This window comes from Lithobates pipiens, unplaced genomic scaffold, assembly GCF_037356315.1.
Source record: "Lithobates pipiens isolate NorthernLeopardFrog02 unplaced genomic scaffold, aLitPip1_a1.2 Scaffold_16, whole genome shotgun sequence".
NCBI lineage: Eukaryota > Metazoa > Chordata > Amphibia > Anura > Ranidae > Lithobates > Lithobates pipiens.
Window position 1 is genome coordinate 399508447 of NW_027507748.1, and position 19805 is coordinate 399528251.

Consider the following 19805-nt stretch of genomic DNA (forward strand, 5'->3'; position numbering starts at 1 on the left):
GGTGATAAAAGTCTAATTTATGAGCAAATTTAGTTTCAATGAGACACACAGTTTAAACAGGGAATGTTATACAGGTTTTCTGGTCTTGTGTATACATTTGTAAACAGCTTGTATCTGGCACTATATCCACTTTTAATTTACTGGGTTTATTTACCAAAAGCAGGAAAACTAATGATAGCAAAAGTACAATAACCCCAAGCTAAGTGTAGTATTTAAATTTATTGAACCCGTATAATTAAAAATATGCATTCTGATTACTTTGATGTAATACACTTTGTGAATTACATGTAATTTATAAATAGTGCTAATATTTTCACTAATGCGAATTTTGTAATTGTACTGTACTTTTTTTAATAAAAGTTATTTTTTAAATATTTGTCAGTGTTTATGGAAAGAAAAATGAATTCACAATCTTTCTGTTAAACAATTTTACTAAGAATACCAATTCAGATTTTTTGGGGAAAAAACTGCTTTATCATTATTATTATCCTAATTATTAATATAAACGTTGTTGCCTTAATTGCACATGGATTTATTCAGTGAGTCATCACTGCGTATTAGGACAGTTAATGGTCGCTATGACACATAATTCTTAAGTCTGAGTAAATGTAACCTGGAGCTAGTATTTCTTTTTATAAAAATTCAATTTTTTTCACTCAGAACACTTCAACTCATAAGCCTACCTGAAATTGTGTACCACAACCTTAAGACACTTAAAAAAGATTTTGAAAGGTTAGCTTTAAACTGAAATGGTTATATTTTTTTGGCTGCATACAAACTATTCCTACTAAAACACATAAATATTTCCCTGAGAAAGTTCAAATATTCACTTGATACTGTAATATTATCATGTAATTCTGACTACAGCTAACTCCAATCAGCAGATATTAAAATTGTATGTGTCTCATTATTCAGCACTCATTTTTGTTTGCTTTAGTAAGAACTGCAATCTTTTCTCTCAGTTAAAGTTTATTTATGGATATAGCCCTGCTTCCATATATTACTCAATAAGTTCTAAACTCTATAACATAATAGAAATAATCAACTCATATATTATATATCTAGTTGCATAAGACAGATAGATAGAAAGATATATAGATAGATTGAGTAGATAGATATTCCTGTTCACTTCCTAAGCAGTCTGGAAAATACTGTTCTAAAATACTACATGGCAAGATACAGTTGTTTTGTGATATCTTAGACTTTAAAAAAGCTAACCATATTCATTAAGCTTCTTTGTATACATTCTGTAACTGCCATTTGCCATTTTTTGTTTAACCCATCCCCTTCTACAATAAACCAGACTTCAATTTTCAAGAGTTCTAATTATAATAAGGCCAGTTTATGCAGCCTCACCACTATACCGTCCATCTACCTTTTTGCCTGATTAGGATTCTCCTGACATTAGGATTCTCCTGGGCAGTGAAAGGTGATGGGGAGCAGATAACTCCCATGTCATCATTTTAATAAAGCCACTGTTGGAAGAAAAACAGCAATCTGCTTACATATTGTGACTGTGTATATGCATTGTAGCTATCTATCCAGCAGGTGGCACTGCAGCATTATAGTGTGTATTCTATATCCCAGCAAGCCCAGAAGCACCCAGGCACTGGAAAAAGAGAATTCTGCAAGACAGTGAGCCTGTGAATACTGTATGCAAGCAGCTGAAAGATGGCAAGCGGTTTAGGAGGGAAGTTTGCAATTGCAAAGCTGAACAATGCCAATCACCAGCTGTGGAAGTTTAAACTGGAAGTGTTTCTCAGCAAGGATGACTTGTGGCAAGTGCTAAATACAGACTGACCCACATACTAGGAGATGAAAGAATGGGATAGGAAGGATAGACAAGCAAAAGTGATTGCTTGTGCTTGCTAGTGGAAGATGACCAGCTTATCCACACAAGAACAGAGAAAACAGCCAAAGGTATGTGGACTTTAATACAGAAACTGCATGAGCATTCATGTCTCAACAGCAAGCTATTTCTACTACGAAAACTATATAAGATGAAACTAGAAGAAGGCTAACATATGTGTGATCACCTGAAAACTATGCTAGAGATCATAGAGCAACTATGCACCATCGGAGAGGACATCAAAGATGACCATACCGTTGCCCTGCTCCTCTGCAGCCTTCCAGAGACATATACTGCTCTTTTTACCGCTTTAGAAACCAGACCCAAGCAGGAGCTGACACTGGAATATGTCAAAGGAAAATTAATAGATAAATATGACATAAGGAAAGAAAATACGCACTATGATGACAAAGCTCTTAAGATGTGCAAAGGCACAAAGCACAGCAAAGAAAGCAGAGCCTGTTTTCGCTGTAAAAAGACCAGTCACTTAAAAAAGGACTGTTCTATCTGGAAAGCCGAGCAGTGAAAGCTAAAGCTATCCACAAAAGAAATAGTCAAAGCAGCCAGAAAGGAAACTGCAGACACACCATGGAGTGGCACTTTTAAAGTGACACAGAGAGACAAGCCACGCATCTGGTGTATAGACTCAGGCGCGACAAGCCACATGACTAGCGATGAGACTTTCTTCACAAACACTGATTACAGTCCAATAGACAACGTTTTCCTAGGAAACGGGAAAAGCATCAATTCAGAAGGTAAAAGCCAGGGCTTCCTGAACTGCATTATACCATGAGGCAGCAAGCACAGTATTCTTGTAAAGAAAGTGCTGTATTTTCCAGAACTATCAGTGAAAAGTCAGTCTTCGGTGAAAAGCAAACAACGGTCTTACAGTTAAGTTCCAGGGTGATGAATACACAATTCACAATAATAAGCAATTCCTCGCAAAAGAAAAACTGGATGATCACCTATACAAACTCATCACTACAGACCAGCAAATCAATATAGTCTGTAATGGCCTACGGCTGGGACACAGAAATCCAGAAGCTATACAGGACATTATAAAGAGAGGCTTATCAGAAGATTTGACAATAGTGTCTTGCAAAGTGCTCACGAAATGCAAATGCTGTATTGAAGCAAAAGCCACAGGTGCTCCACTTCAACAGGAATCTCAAAGAAAAACACACACAGTGACATATGCCGTCCAATGAAAATTCCCACGTCATGCGGGAACAGATATCTACTAACTTTCATTGATGATTTTTCTAGGTACACAACTACTTATCTGATGAAACACAAGAATGAAACATCAGAGAAACTTGAAGAGTTTGTTGCCATGTCTAGAAAGGAAACCAGGAATAATATGCACTGACAATGGGGGAGAATACATGAGCAACGAAGTGGCCTCATACCTAAAGAGACAAGGAATAGTACACCAGACAACCACACCTTACACTCCTGAACAAAATGTGTAGCAGAAAGGAAAAATCACACTCTAAAGCCCTGTACACACGGTCGGACTTTCCGACGGAAAATGTGCGATCGGATCATGCTGTCGGAAAATCCGATCGTGTGTGGGGTCCATCGGACTTTTTCAGTTGGAATTTCCAACACACAAAGTTTGAGAGCTGCCAACAAAATCCAATCGTTTAAATTCTGAACGTGTGTAGACAATTCTAACGGACAAACTGCCACGCATGCTCAGAATAAATTATAAGATGAAAGCTATTGGCCACTGGCCTCTTTATAGTTCTGATGTATGTCACCTCGTTCTGAACTATCGGATTTTCTGACAACTTTATGTGACCGTGTGTATGCAAGACAAGTTTGGGCCAAAATCCATCAGAAAAAATCCAACGGATTTTGTCGTCGGAATGTCCAACCGTGTGTACAGGGCATAATGCCCTGTACACACAGTCGGAAATTCCGATGGAAAAAGTCAGATCGGATTATGTTGTCGAAAAATCTGATCATGTGTGGGTTCTATCAGACTTTTTCTGTCGGATTTTCCGACGCACAAAGTTTGAAAGCAGGTTCTAAAATTTTCCGACAACTAAATCCGATCACATAAATTCCGATCCTGTGTAGACAATTCTAATGGACAATGTGCCACGCATGCTCATAATAAACTAAGAGATGAAAGCTATTGGCTACTGGCCTGTTTATAGTCCCGATGTACGTGTTTGACGTCACCTCATTCAGAACTATCGGATTTTCCGACAACTTTGTGCGACCGTGTGTATTCAACACAAGTTTCGGACAAAATCCGTCTGAGAAAAAACCAGAGGGATTTTGTTGTCGGAATGTCCGACCGTGTGTACAGGGCATTAAAGAAATGGCCAGGTATATGTTGTCGGATGCCAATCTACCTCACAAGTAGTGGGGAGAAGCAGTAATGACTGCAACCCACCTACAGAACAGACTACCCTCAAGAGCCATTAAAAGTACTCCATTTGAAATGTGGCATGGATCAAAGCCTAGCCTAGGGCACATCAGAGTGTTTGGATATAAAGCATATGCCTATATTCTAAGTGAAAAGTGATCCAAGCTGGAGAACAGAGCCATAGAATGCATTCTAGTAGGCTACAGTGAGCAAACTAAGGGTTATATAATCCTATACCTGAAGACTGACATGACAAAGTGACAATAAGCCGTAGTGTTTATTTTGATGAGAGCCCATCACCAGAAACACTGATCCCTGAAAGCTATGAAGTGAAAATGCCAAGCAAACCAGAAGAAGTTGACCAAAGCGAACCTGTGCAGGAGGAGAAACGCACAATGCCTAAATCAAGTTCCCCACCAGATCCTGCTGAACTGCCTGAAGTCATATGATCCACTCAGACTACAAAGGGCAAACCACCGTGCAAGCTGTCATACACTGTCGAAACACACAGCATACTTGAAACAACTTCCTGGAAAGACATAGAAAAACTGCTAAAACATGAAGCCAATAAATGGAAAAAAGCAGCAGAAGAAGAATTAAAGTCACTTCAACAAAATAAAACCTGCACACTCACAGAGCTCCCTCCTAACCGCAAAACTATAGGAAGTAAGTGGACTTTTAAAGTAAAGCCAGACGCAGATGGGCATATCCAAAATACAAAACCAGACTAGTTGCCAAGGGTTAATCCCAGAAATTCGGTGAAGAATATGATGAAACATTCTCTCCCATCGTAAAACACGCCACCATCAGAGCGATTCTTAACGTTGCAGCCGGCAAGGGCATGCAAGTGAAACACCTAAACATTAAAAATGATTTTCTTATGTGGAGACATTAAGGAAGATCTCTACATGGAGCAACCACCAGGGTTTAAGCAAGGAGACAACCTTGTGTGTAAACTTCAGAAGAGCATCTTAAGCAATCATCAAGGATGTGAAATGAGAAAGTGAATTAAAGCGGAGGTCCACCCTAAAGTGGACCTTCTGCTCATCGGAACCCTCCCCCCCTCCGGTGCCACAATCGGCACCTTTCAGGGGGGAGGGGGGTGCAGTTACCTGGATAATCCAGGTAACTGCACCCACTTCCGGGACAGCTCTCTGCGGAAAGGGGCGTAACTTACGCCCCTTTCTGCAAGTGCCCGCCCCTTCCCGCAAGTGCCCCGCTGCCTGCTGGGAAACACACAGCTCCCAGAGGCAGCGGGGAGCGTCCTTATTGCGCAGCGCAATTCGCGCATGCGCAGTAGGGAACCGGGAAATGAAGCCGAAAGGCTCCATTTCCTGATTCCCATACCCAAGATGGCGGCGGCAGGACCCGACAGACGACCTAGCGATCGGCTTCGGGTGCCGACATCGCGGGCGCGCTGGACAGGTAAGTGTCACTATTTAAAAGTCAGCAGCTGCAGTATTTGTAGCTGCTGGCTTTTAAAAAAAAAAAAAAGCGGAGTCCCGGTGGACTCCCGCTTTAAGTACTTAACAGAGAGGGATTCTCAAGAAGTAAAGCAGACCCCATCTCTACTCCTGGAATCAAGAAGACAGATGGCTACACATCCTTATCTATGTTAAGGACATTATAACTTGTTTTGAACAAGAAGGGGATTATAATCAGATAGTTCACAAGCTGGAAGAAAACTTTGAAATCAAAGAGCTTGGGAACATAAACTACTATCTGGGAGTCCAAATAGAGAGAGAAGAAGATGAAAGTTATCTTCTCAACCAATCTCAGAAAATCTCCAAAATCTTGAAACAATTTCATATGCAAGATGCAAAAGAAAGTGAAAACTCCTATGGAACCAGGCTATCAAAAGAGCAATGAAGCAGAAAACCTGCTACCCAACAATGACATGTACCGCAGAGCAATTAGTAAGCTGCTATATTTTGCCACTGTGACAAGACCAGACATAGCCGCAGCAGTGGGCATACTATGCAGCAAAGTCTCAGCTTCTTGTCAGCATGACTGGAGTGCAGTAAAAAGAGCGATGCAGTGGGGGTTATTTACTAAAGGCAACTCCACTTTGCACTACAAGTGCAAATTGCACTTGAAATTGCACTGAAAGTGCACTAGGAAGTGCAGTCACTGTAGATCAGAGGGGGACATGCAAGGAAAATAAAAAACAGCATTTTGGCTTGCACATGGATGGATGATAAAATCAGCAGAGCTTCCCCTCATTTCAGATCTACCCCTCAGTGTCTGAACTTCCAAGTGCACTTTCAGTGCAATTTCAAGCACACTTTGCATTTGTAGTTTGCACAGTGCAAAGTGGATTTGCCTTTCGTAAATAACCCCAAATATCTCAAAGGAACAATTCAGATGAAGTTACGGTTACCAGCAACATCCAATCCATAACTGGTCGGATATGTGGATGCTGATTGGGCCAGGGACTGCACAGACCACAAATCCACAAGTGAATTAATCTTCCAGTATGGGGAAGAAACCATAAGTTGGTTTAGTAAAAAAGCAAGAAATCTTGAAGTATCTTCAACTGAAGCAGAGTACATTGCAGCAGCATATGCATGTCAAGAAGCGATATGGATTAGTCAACTTTAGGGATTAGGGATGAGCCCGATGTTCGAGTCAAACGTAACATCGGGTGTCCGCCTGTTCGCTGAATAGCAAACAATTTGGGGTGTTCGTGGCAAATTCGAAAGCCGTGTAACACCCTTTAAAAGTCTATGGCAGGAATAAAAAGTGCTAATTTTAAAGGCTTATATGCATGGTATTGTCATAAAAAATGTTTGGGGACCTGGGTCCTGCCCCATGGGACATGTATCAATGCAATAAAAGCTTTAAAAATGGCCATTGTTTTGGGAGCAGTGATTTTAATAATGCTTAAAGTGAAACAATAAAAGTGAAATATTCCTTTAAATTTCACACCTGGGGGTGTCTATAGTATGCCTGTAAAGTGTCACAGGTTTCCTGTGTTTACAACAGTCCCTGGACAAAATTACATTTCTAAAGGATAAAAAGTCATTTTAAATTTGCAGCTATAATGAATTGTCAGCCCCGCCAATGAACATAAAAGTCCCCCACAATCCATTACCAGGCCCTTTGGGTCTGGTATGAATATTAAGGGGAACCCTGAACCAAAATTTAAAAAAACAATTGCGTGGGGGTCCCCCCAAATTTCATACCAGGCCCTTCAGGTCTGGTATGGATATTAAGGGGAACCTCACGCCAAAATTAAAAAAATGGTGTGAGGGCTCCCCTCAAAATCCATACCCTTCAGGTCTGGTATGGATTTTAAGGGGAACCCCATGCCAATTTTTTTTTAAAAAAGGTGTGGGGGTCCCCCCAAAAATCCATACCAGACCCTTATCTGAGCATGCAACCTAGAAGGCCGCAAGAATAGAGGGGAGCCCTCAACATGGGGAGGGTGCTTTGGGGTAGCCAAAGCACCATGTCCCCATGTTGGGAAGGACAAGGGCCTCATCCCCATAACCCTTGCCCGGTGGTTGTGGGGGTCTACAGGTGGGGGGCTTATTGGAATCTGGAGCCCCTTTTAACAAGGGGGCCTCCAGATCCCAGCCTCCCCCTACAAATGTACCCCTACCATTTCACAAAAAAATGTGAAAATGGGAAAAATGCATGACACGGCTTGGGGACAAGTCCTTTATTAAAAAATGTAAAAAAAATAAAAAAAAACCCACATGCGGCCACCGATACGCCTTGACAGTCCTCTCAGATGACAGCTCTTTTATAACCGAGGGCGGGAAAACATGGTGATGTGGCCGGGTGACCCCGCCCCCTCTAAAGCACGGGGACTTCCCTATGGCTTCCCCGTAGCATCAGTGGGGGCTATAGGAATGTCCCAGTGCATCATAAAGGACAGGGCCACCCTGAGAGGACGGTCATTACGGTGGGTGCCTCCCATGGAGGCGGATCGGTGGTGGCATGCGGGGGGTTGTCGTCCGTTGGTGGAGCAAGGGAAGAAGAAGAAGACTTTGTGTGACATTTTTTTTTGTTTTTTTTAATAAAGGACTTGTCCCGAGCCGTGTCATGTCATTTTTACCCTTTTCACACTTTTTTGTGAAATGGTAGGGGTACATTTATACCTCGTTACCATTTTACACAGGGGGGAGGCTGGAACCTGGGGGCTCCCTTGCTGAAGGAGGCTTCCAGATTCTGATAAGCCACCCCGCCCGCAGACCCCCGCAACCACAAAGGTTGTGGGGAAGGGCAAGGGTTGGGGGGATGAGGCCCTTGTCCTCATCAACAAGGGGACACAATGCTTTGGCTACCCCAAAGCACACTCCCCATTTTGAGGGCATGTGGCCTGGTATAGTTCAGGAGGGGGGAGGCGCTCATTATAGCCGTGAGTACTTTTAAATTACCTTTTTTCCTTAGAAAAGTCATTTTGCTGTGGTACTGTTCGAAACAGGGGAAAACTGTGCCGCTTTACAGGAATACTATAAACACCCTCCAGGTATGAACGTTAAAGGAATATTTCACTTTTATTGTTCACTTTAAGCATTAGTAAAATCACTGCTCCTGAAAAAACAAACATTTTTAAAAGGTTTTTTGCATTGATACATGCCCCTTATCATTTTTATGACAATAACTTGCATATAAGCCTTTAAAATTAGCAGTTTAACGTTGTTCGTCCAAATTTTTTGCCTGTTCGCAAGTTCTGGTGCGAACCAAACCGGTGGGGTGTTCGGCATATCCTTATAAACTTTTATAGAATTAGGGACTGTTTAATTTTGAAATAAAGGTTAAACCTAACTGATAACAATAGGCAAGTTGTCCAGTTTTGTAGAGAACTTTTCTTTACAAATAGACCACATATAGAAAACAATTAGGTTCTTATTTACATAACTTATTTCTTGAGCTTTACACAGCCGTATTGGGGAAGCAAAGCCAGGATGTGACCTCACTTTTCTCTCAATGAATTAAAGAACTAGAGCTTGGTCACCTCCAATCCCCCAAGTCCAAAACATCCAAATAGACAAAAGAATCAGTTTCACACTACATGTTTATACTTTTTAGATCAGATTCTGGTGATAAATGGGCTCAAGGAAAAAAATAATTAAAGAGGAATTACAGTCAAAGCTTGTTTGGCTAAAATTCCCATATGGATCACAGGAGTGCAGTTCACTCTACACTATGCTGAAAAGGCTCAGGCAAGATCATGACAATGAAGTTGGCATCCGCCGACATGCCTGGACTGGTACCCAGCGCAGGCTCTCAGTGGCCACTCCTGCCCCCTCCACAGCCCAGTGCTCCAGTGAGGTACATTATGCCACTCTGGACATTTGAAATGTGTCTATGACATTTTTTTTATTTATAGCCAAAATGTTATATGCATTTCAGAATAAATATAGGTGGGAATTGTATTCCCTATTTTGATCTGTAGGGGTCCCCCGTGGTTAATTGTTCACAAAAATTTATTATAATTTGCAACTTGTGTGCCCACCCTAATAATAAATGTGGAGCTGCCCACTATAGACCCATGGATAGGACTTACAATTATAATATCTACCTTTGTTCACAGATTTACTCTAACCACTACCACAAAAAGAAGCAGCATTTAATAAATACACAACATGGCAGTGTGATCTGAGTCATCAAAACTGTGAGTAAGCCAAAGTACAATTTGTTAAAATAGTAAGAAAAGATTATCAAAATTAGTCAAGGACAAATAAAACACAAAGGCAGGTACAGGAACCATATATATACCAGATATTCACTGTTTTAAATTTGCTAAACTACTGTGAGACTTAACATACTCCTTACATGTCCTCTTTAAATGTGAATACCATTTCAAAGCTTTCAAGAAACAAAAAGCAGATTGGGAAAAAAATGTAAAAGACCTATATTACTTCACAAATATAGTGAGTCAATGGCTTGAAAATCTATTCCTGTTTTCTAAATTGACATGCCTTGCCAGTCTTTCACCTCCCATGGTTGCTTCCTGAGCAAACGTCCATTAACATTTAGCACCCTGCTTATTTTCTACACAAACACATACAATTAGTTGATTGTTTTCTTTTTTCCTTTTTTTTTCATTGCAGACAAAGAGAAATAATATCTATATATTCTACAATGCTTTTGTGCATAACATATGCAAATATGTCCTTTATTATATGTTGACTACATTCATACTACATAGAGAAGGGAAAATCAAAATAGACTAAATGCCAAATGTAACTTTAAAGCAGAAATCAGCAGTAAGCAGCAGGACCTGCCATTACATTCTTACTTTGTGAGCACAGTTGTAACCACTCAGTATATTTCTTTATGTTCTTCCAAAGATTGCTGGAGCTTTGTTCATTCAAAGGAACAATTCAGATATTTACAGACTAAGAATAGCTAGTTACTTTGCGCAGATTGCAACCAGTAGAATAATATTTTTACTTAAGAGGACTATTTATAAAATACCCAAGAAAAAAAAAATGGGATAAAAGGGTGAGATGTTGTTACTAATTATCTTTTTTCGTCTTTTATTTTCTGTAAAATGAAACAAGGACTAAGATTGGTCTCTGGGCAATAACTCCCTTTTATTCCCATTTTGCGTTCACCAGTTCTACATATTTTCCAACATATTACCTTGTAAGGATGTATTTTAGCATTACAGTAGGCATGGAAATGGGGTATAAAGCAAATATTGCACATGTCTGTACATTCAGTATTTAATAGTAACATTAATCTGGACACCAACAGGTTCAGAGAAAATGTTACATTATCTAGCCAGTGAATTTCTGCATGTCTAAACATTATTTTGCCTGTAAGAGATTCCCTTTAACTCAAATAAAGGGAACATAAAATTAGTGGGCATGGATTTTCTGCCAGATTGGCAAATCTAGGGTTGTGGTGAGTAAAGAAAAACTGAAATGGCCTCTTAGAAGACTGATAGATTGAATTGGGGAGAGGTTTTACCGTCTCAAAAATTATTAAATAAAAATTGATGAACAAAATATGGTAAGCACATTTGTCCCACAACATCTGGATAATAATCCCACTGTTGCTGTCAAAATGCAGGAAAGAGAGAACAATTCCATATTGGTATATAGGAGACTGATGGATGTGTGTTACTTATGATATTTAAAATAATATATATATGTAAAAATTAAAAAAATTAATAAATAATATATAATTGTAAATTTCCTTTAAGGGTGCTAAAAATAGATGTCTAAGCAAAACTATTGAGTTGGGAGCAGGTTGATGCTTTTTCAGGATTTTACTGCAGTCCATGTTCCCAATCGTGACATTTCCCCTTACTTGATGTTTTAGTGCTTAGACAGGTAATGGTGAGAAATGTCCCCAGTAATCATCTATACAGCAACAAAAAAAAACTTTATTTGGGAGAGTGTGAAATGGTTAGAGCATCTGACCCCTTTTGGAGATTGAGCTGTCATAGTGACCAATACCACTAACTCTATACAAAAATAATAATAATACCACAACATCATCATGAATAGGAAACTTGTGTCTGTTTTTGAACACCCAGATAGGGTGACATGACTTCCTGGTCATAAAAAGAATGTCACATTTTTATTACTACTTAACCTGAATAATCAAAATAAATTCATCCAATTTAAATAATTTATGATTAATCACAAACTATATTTTTATATTAGAACAATAGCATTTATCAAATAAATAAATGATTATGTTTAATGCACATCAATTCCTCATTTCAATTCTGGACTAAATGAAATGTCACAATTTACTAGGCATACATTCAAAGTGCAAATCTAGCAATGTATGCTTTTGGCATGGAAGTACAGAAATATACTAATATGGGCTTTGGCTCTTTAGAATCCATTTATTGGAAAAAGGTGGAAAGTTCAAGGAATTTTTAATGAGCGGTATACAGTCACGCCATCCACATACCAAGATTTCAAAATGAAAAAAGATTTAGCTGTCAAAATATTAGCTGGATAAAATGACCAACAAAGTATCCTGATAATACCGTTAAACTTAGCTCCAAATATTTTGTGCCATTGTTATTAATGCTTCAGACTTTATAGAAGGAAAAAATATTAAGTACAAACATTTTTATCAGGATTTACAATATTAAATTATCAACATGTTACCCTTAACAAGATCATACAAAACAGCTATGAATTCTGTTATCCAGAGATGTGAAATTCAGAAAATTCCAAAATATATTACATTTTAACTTATATGTAAAAACATTACGCACACAGCTTTGATCACCAATAATTTCCCCATAATTGAGGACAACACTAGCTAAAAAAAATGTAATTACAGCACAGTTACAGGACAGTGTGACAAAAAAAAATAGCATTTTAGTCACAAAAATCATGTGGTTACTTTTGTGTGCTTTGTTCCATGTGTCAAATTCGAAGTGAATGGAACTTGGATGGCTGTGCTATCGGGTTTACTTTACAGGAGCAATCAGATTCAGAAGCAAGTGCCAATCTTGACACTGTGCAGTCAGTAATAACTCTGAACACCCTATGAACCTGAGCAGGTTGTAATCAATGAGCCCAAATTAAAGCTGCAGCCACCACAGCACAAATTGAACAGAGATACACAGAAAGCAGCCTTGTGCACATACTCTTAAGCCTCATACACACGATCAGATTTTTCCGACAGGAATTGTGTGATTAGAGGCTGTTGGTGGAAAATGTTACCGTTTGTATGCTCCATCGGACAACTGTTGTTGGTTTTTCTGTGGACAAATGTTGGATAGTAGGCTTTGAAATTTTCCGCAGACAAATGTCTGTTGGCGGATTTTCCTAGCATGTGTACACAAGTTCATCGGACAAAAGTCCAAAGTACAAGCACACATGCTCGAAAGCAAGGACGAGCCAGAATTATGAAATCTCGAAATACAATGCGCATTCTCTTCTTCTTTAATGGGATAATAATGAATCTGCTTTGCTAATGATACTGATAGAGTTATTGCAAACAAATTTTCAAAGGCTTTTTTTTCTAGTGATAGCAAGAATAATATTATTATGCTTTTTTTTTATGCAAGTTACCACAACACCATTATCCCGTACTATTTAAGATCAAAGATACAACTATGTTGGCGTCCTTTGTTAATTTTACATTGTATTTTTTTAAAAACGTCCTACTCCCAAACTGTAATTTGAAGTAAAACACATAGCCAAGTATTATTCTACACAATATTTTTATTGTGCATTAAAAAAAGAAAACATATAAAATTAGACATGCTTTCTGCCAATAGAACTTAACCAAAATATGCATTCTATGCATCCAAAAATATAGAAAATATAACAAATCAAATCCTTAATATTCAAGCAAAAAAATAAATAAAAGCCTCATGCATGTGTCCTGCTTCTTAATAGCGTTGGTGAAAGCAGGGGTCCATCATCCGGAGATAATTCCGAAAATCATCCTGATTATTCTCCTAGAGCTCCGCAGCAAAGGCATATGACATAATTGGTCACAATTAATAAAACATCCAACTTTAGGTCCAAGAACTCCTCCTCCTGTTCCTGGACTGGACTTGGGTCAAAGCAATAACTCCAAGGCCAATAATAAATAACACATTATCTTCTCTGATTCCCCCAACATGTCTGGTTGACAAAAGGCTGTTCAGAAACAAACTGAAAAGAACGAAATATAAAGCGCGAGCTGAAAAGCGCAAAATGAAAAGCACAAATCAACACTCACACTCAGCAAACTTCTTCTAACACGAAATTAACAGAAGGAGCTCAAAGAGTGGTGCAAAAAAACACATAGTACGTCACTACATTCGTGTTTATGGGCTTACAATTCCTTGCCGTTTATATGCAAGAAAGAATCCAGGCACACGCCTTCGGACAAAAGTCTGAGGTTTTGTCTGCGGAAAATCTGATTGTGCGTAGGAGGCTTAAATGTGGTTTGCTACTTTCTACAGTCTTATTTATTTAAAAACATAGCAAGAACAATTACATACATAGTGACCCATTACAGTAAATCATGCTTATGTTTTCATATTTTAGAGTAATTATAACTATAAAGTAATATTTTATGATTGGTCGCTATGGAGTTTTGCACTTTGCATGTTACTCTTTGCCTTATAAATGAGCTTGATTATGGAAAGTTCCCTCATCCAGAAAGCCCAAAAGATTTACCATCCTAGACGAAACAGAACAGAAACCAGATTTGTTCTTTCAAAAATTGCCAAGACATCCAAATAACATATTCCATGAAAAAATATTTTATATATATGAACAATCTGACAATATGGTAATACAAGTGGACTGGTAGAGGTTACATGACTAAGTATGCAATGAATTACAATGGCCACTGTGAATATATCAGTGCAAAATATACCTTGATACTTTCCTGAAAGTTGGTGACATAAGCAGGATGAACGATTAATATCTAAACGGACAACATTGTTTTCAAACAGGGTTTGTAATCTGTTGTTGCTCAAAGACATCTATGAATCTGTACAAAATGATGGAATTTTCATTTTACTTTGAAATAATAATTCAGAACTCCTGTGGGTTTATTGCATTAGGAAACAAAACTGTTAAAGCATTAAGACAGCCCTTTTGTGTCCCTGCCGAGAAGATTCAATTGTTCCGCAAGCCACTTCACAACTGCTGGCCTTGTATTGTTGCAGAACGATTGTTCTTGCAGCAGTTCCCATTACATATTAAGAAAAATGTTCACCTAAGCATGCGCATGCATGGTTATTTTTGTTCACAGTGCTATGGTAAAAAAAAGAAAAACTACTCCATGCCACTCCGAAGAATCTGATTGGCCGCAATCAGCATGACGCTTATAATAAAGGCCATGGCAAATGCACATATAAGGCTCTTCCGTACACAGGTTTGCCTGTTCTGCTTCTGCGAATGTACTGAAAAGTAAAAGAGAAAGAAAATGTCAATAATTTGTTTTAATTTGCATATAAAATTTAACAAATAGACAATACATTTGAAAAATGTCCAATGCCAAATGTTTAAAATGCCACATAAACAAATTTTATAACGTCAAAAAAATAGAAAGATAAAAGGGGATCTGTCTGATTAGACATGCCTATCCCTTTTCTCTAAATGCATAATGAGCAGGGCAGATTGAGCTCCAGACCTTGTGGGTGTTTCCCCCTGCTAATTTTGATGACTATACTTTCCTGGTCCCCCTAACTATAATATCTCTTTAGGCCCTTGAGTTACCACTCATGCTAATTTTGCTCTTGCATTCCTCAACCTTCCTGCTCAAATCCCTATTGACGTTGATAATATTCTAGGCTGTTCTACACAATAGAGTTGATTTACTAAAAGCAAATTGGCTGTTCACTTTGGAAGGGATGTTTCACTTTGCAAAAAATAAAAAATTGCCCCACAGCTTAGTGAATGTTCTGACAGTTCAGTTTGAAAAAGAACACCCAATCACGTGCAAGGAAAATAAAAAAAATGCATTTTTAGTTGCACATGATTGGATGATGGAAGTCAACAGAGCTTCACTTCACTAAGCTCAGAAGTAAGGGAAGTTGACATTTGTAAGAGAATTCACCCTAGAGCTTAGTGAACTCTGTGAAGTTTCACTTTAAAAAGGAATACCCAAACACGTGTAAAGTAAAACAAAGTAAAACATACAGCATTTTTGCTTGTACAAAAGGATGGCAAGAGAATAGAGTAGAGGGTGATGGAGTTCCTAAAGCAGAGCATATACAAAGTCAAAGGGCAGAGTTGCAATGGTGCTGTTGGTAAGTAGGAATTAGCAAAATGTAAGGTTTTAATTTTTCCAAAATTTGGTGAACATTTGAAGATTTAAAAAATGTGTTGTTGTTTTGGTGAAATGCATTGGAGCTAATTGCTTAGGTAAAATGAAAGTGGATTTGGGTGATCATTAAAGAGACCCTTCTCACACAATCATAGGGTACAGTCATGATATGGAGGTCAGTAGAAGGACTCAGAGAGAGCTGTGATGGACCCAAGAGATCTACAGTCCCAGAAGTGTCTGTTTCCAGCAGATTTCAGGGGATGATTTCTCAGGATTAGTATGGCAGGAGAGGTAAATCTTCCACTACTTCTTTACAGGTACATGGTTGATCAAACCTTTTACCTACAAATTATATATAATTTTCAACCCAGTGTCCAAAGAAATAATCAATTAAATGTAATCCTTAAAAGAAATGTGATATCCATCTAGCAGTGTTCACAAAGACCCTCTTGTTATTATATAAAAAAAAATAATGTAAGAAAAGCAAAATCACTTTGGAAAAACCTGGCCACTGGTATATTGGTTAAAAAAGCATTCAAGGAAGTGGAGATCAGCTCATCTCTGCCAGGGCCGCCCATCTTCATGGTTTCTCAGAAAGAAAGTAAAAGAAGTACATACTGTAGTATTCTAAAAGCACCTTCATTTATTAGAAACGGTAATACACAACAAAGAGGCTAGTTATTTTTAAAGTGGTTCTAAACCCTTACAAACTACTTTGACCTACAGGTAAGCCTAGATTAAGGCTTACCTGTAGGTCCACGAAATATCTCCTAAACCTACACGGTTTAGGAGATATTTGCCGAAAAAGACAGGCACCGCTGTCTACGGCGTATGCGCACTGAGCGCGCCGCAGTTAACGGCGATATGCCACGAGTGGCGGCTCCCATGCGCATGCGCGGGAGTGACATCATCGTGGCTCCGATGAATGACAGCGCCGGAGCAGCGAGACCCACCAAGAAGATGGAGGCTCCCGACTACAGGGGACAGCGGTGACTTCGCTGGCTCCTGTGTCAGGTAAGTGACACATAATGGACTACTATGCGAAGCATAGTAGTCCATTATGCTTTATCTTTGCAGGGAATCAAAGAGGAAGAAAACCCATCAGGATTTACTTCCTCTTTAAGTCCAAGATAAGAACATAAATGAAATGGAATGCCTCCCGCTTAAGGAATCAGAAAAGATTTTCTGGAATTTGCTATTTGATATGTTATACCATTGATGTCACTGCTTTCATAAGACAGCAGAACTCTTCTGAATAAATGTTTTTATTACGGGCAGTAGTAAATACCCCGTTGTGGCCACTAAATGGAGCTGAGGTGCATTGGAAATACATACATCTGTGTAACAAGAGAAGATACAATTCTAGAGAACCGTAGAAGCAATAAGCAAATACCTGTAACCCCTAATAAAACAACATGAACTCATAAAATAATTAACATTTGCACAAAACAAATGTACCTGCAGATACACTGGATCAAATGCTATATTATGTGTTTTTATAAATAGACCCCCTAATTAAAGTAAGAGGTTGTCCCTCCATGATAGCAAGGGTTGCAGTACTAATTTGGGCCTGATTTCCATACACAAAATGTCTCCTAAAGCAGGCAACATTTCATGTAGCCAAATCTGAAAAGACCTACCTACTTTTTCCTAATATATTACACATCATGCAGAACATGTCATAAAGCATTAGGATCAAATGCAGAGACTGTTCCTCAATCTTATAATAGTAAATCCTGTACTTTAAAAGACAGTAAAAGACAAACCTCTAACTAAAAATATGATTTTACTTTTTGTTGAAAATCTGGTTACAATCTTGTAGGCAATGACCAATGCAAACAATACATAGAACAATACATTGTTTGTGCTTTAAAATAATTATAGCATACTGTTCCTACAAGGTCACGCTGGTCATCTAAAAAGCAGTTTCCTCACTACAACCATTCCCTGAAGTTGCAAGACATATTCCATCCATCCAAATCAAATTGTGTCATTCCACTTACACCGAGTCTTCCATCACTACACTATCTGACATCTTATTTAAAGCCCTTATTACAGTTTAAAAAAGGAAATTTAAAATCATTTTAACCCCAGACCTTGGAACGATGAAATCATCTATCACATCAGCCGAGTGCTATGAAAACACCTTTGTGCAATAGGTGTTAAGAATGAACATACATAAAAGAGCAAAGCATGATGGATTGCAGATATAACTTTACATATCATGGGAATATAAATTACATGTGTATATTACAAACAGACAATTAATGGATAATTATACAAATTATACATCTTAAATTCACAGAAACTGACCAATTCAAATCCACACTGAAACATTTTAAATATTGCAAATTACTAGTTGTTAGATTAGGTGCTTGCATTATTTTTCTATTTTCAGGCCTTTTTTTTTCCATATTTCCACTTTCAAACCCTAAGAATAACACATTTATTATTTATGGGTGGCAAAACTCACATCTGCAGCATAATTATGGAAGGAGCAAAGTCCCCAGTTTGGACATGTCTTCTTTCGTTCATCTATTTACATAGGAGAGTAGTAGTTTACGCAAAAGAGATATAAAGATGTTAGTGCTAAAATTGCTGTTAAAAAATGTTGCCTGAAAATGAAAATAATGCAGTCACCAACTTTAGGGACTAGTGAGCCTATCAATGCATTATGTAATACATAATGTTTTGCATAGGCTAATGTAATACTACGTAATACATTACATTTGTGTGCTTGAGTTTAGATTTTGTGTGGTTCTGAAGGCTTAAAGTGATTGTAAACCATTCTATATACCCAGTGAAATGACTGACCTCAGCTGATACACAGAGATGAAACAAATACTCCTACATATGTTCTACCTGTCTATATGCAGCCCTTTCTTCTCTACGTCTATTCAAAGTGCTGAATTTTAAAGCTTGTCTGAGAGTTCAGAAAAAAGGGGATGGGGAGCTGAAGTTACACTCTGCAGAGCTCAGTGAGGAGAGCTTTGACAGCTGATTGGAGGGAAGGGACACACCTCTCCACACAGCAGGCAGGAACAGATCTGAGGCTGCCAATCATTTTGAGGTCCAGCCCTGTCACCATTTTTCTCTCTGTGTCAGGAGAACTTGCCAGAAGTGAATCTTGCTGATAACAGAGGAATGAAGCAGCAGACAGACAGGCATTGAGACAAATACACACTATAGAGGGATGTGCTTTATTAATATTTCATGTCTGCGGTTTACATACACTTTAGGGTGTTTTACCTACATGCAATCTCTGCCTTGGGGTAAAAATCCTTCTGCTATTAGGATGCCCCCCCAGCTCCCCCTTATACTTACCTGAGCCCAATCTCTATCTGCTCTCTTTTCCCACAGGACAGAGAGGTAGCAGGTATCTCTTGCTGCTGTCAATAAAAATCTGTGATGGGAATAGGGTTGGGTTGAGCCACACTGTCTGTGTCTATGGATGTAGACAGCTTGACTCCATATTCATACTATGGGGGGGTACTCCCAAAGATGAGGAGACAGGAGTGCTGGCGGGGGACCCCAGAAGAGGAGAATTGGGTTGCTCTGTGCAAAACCATTGCACAGAGCAGGTAAATATGATTTTTTTTTATTTTTTTATTACTTTAAGTCTCTCATACAGTTTATGGTTATTAAAGAACAATATAAATTAAATAAATAGGTATTCAGTCACATAGTTCTATTATAGCATTTATGCACTGTGTAAATATAACACCAACGTTTATTAGGTAACAAAGTTTGACTGTACAGCTCAGTTCATTCTATAATCTCGCAATTGCAGTCAGAAACACACCTCCCTTTCTAGGCACTACAAGTCGGTGTGAAACATTCCCCATCTAGGTCAAATCCAATGTTGACAAG

At 38.6% G+C, this 19805-nt stretch overlaps 1 protein-coding gene across 1 annotated transcript in view; it reads right to left on the bottom strand.

The window, feature by feature from the left end:
- Window positions 1-13568: 13568 nt before the first annotated feature.
- Window positions 13569-19805, bottom strand: part of CALN1 (calneuron 1) — a 431880-nt gene continuing 425643 nt past the window's right edge. Inside the window, exon 6 of the mRNA XM_077482321.1 lies at window positions 13569-15069. Coding sequence (XP_077338447.1) covers window positions 14942-15069 — 128 coding nt within the window. The 3' untranslated portion in view covers window positions 13569-14941. The remainder of the gene's footprint in view (window positions 15070-19805) is intronic.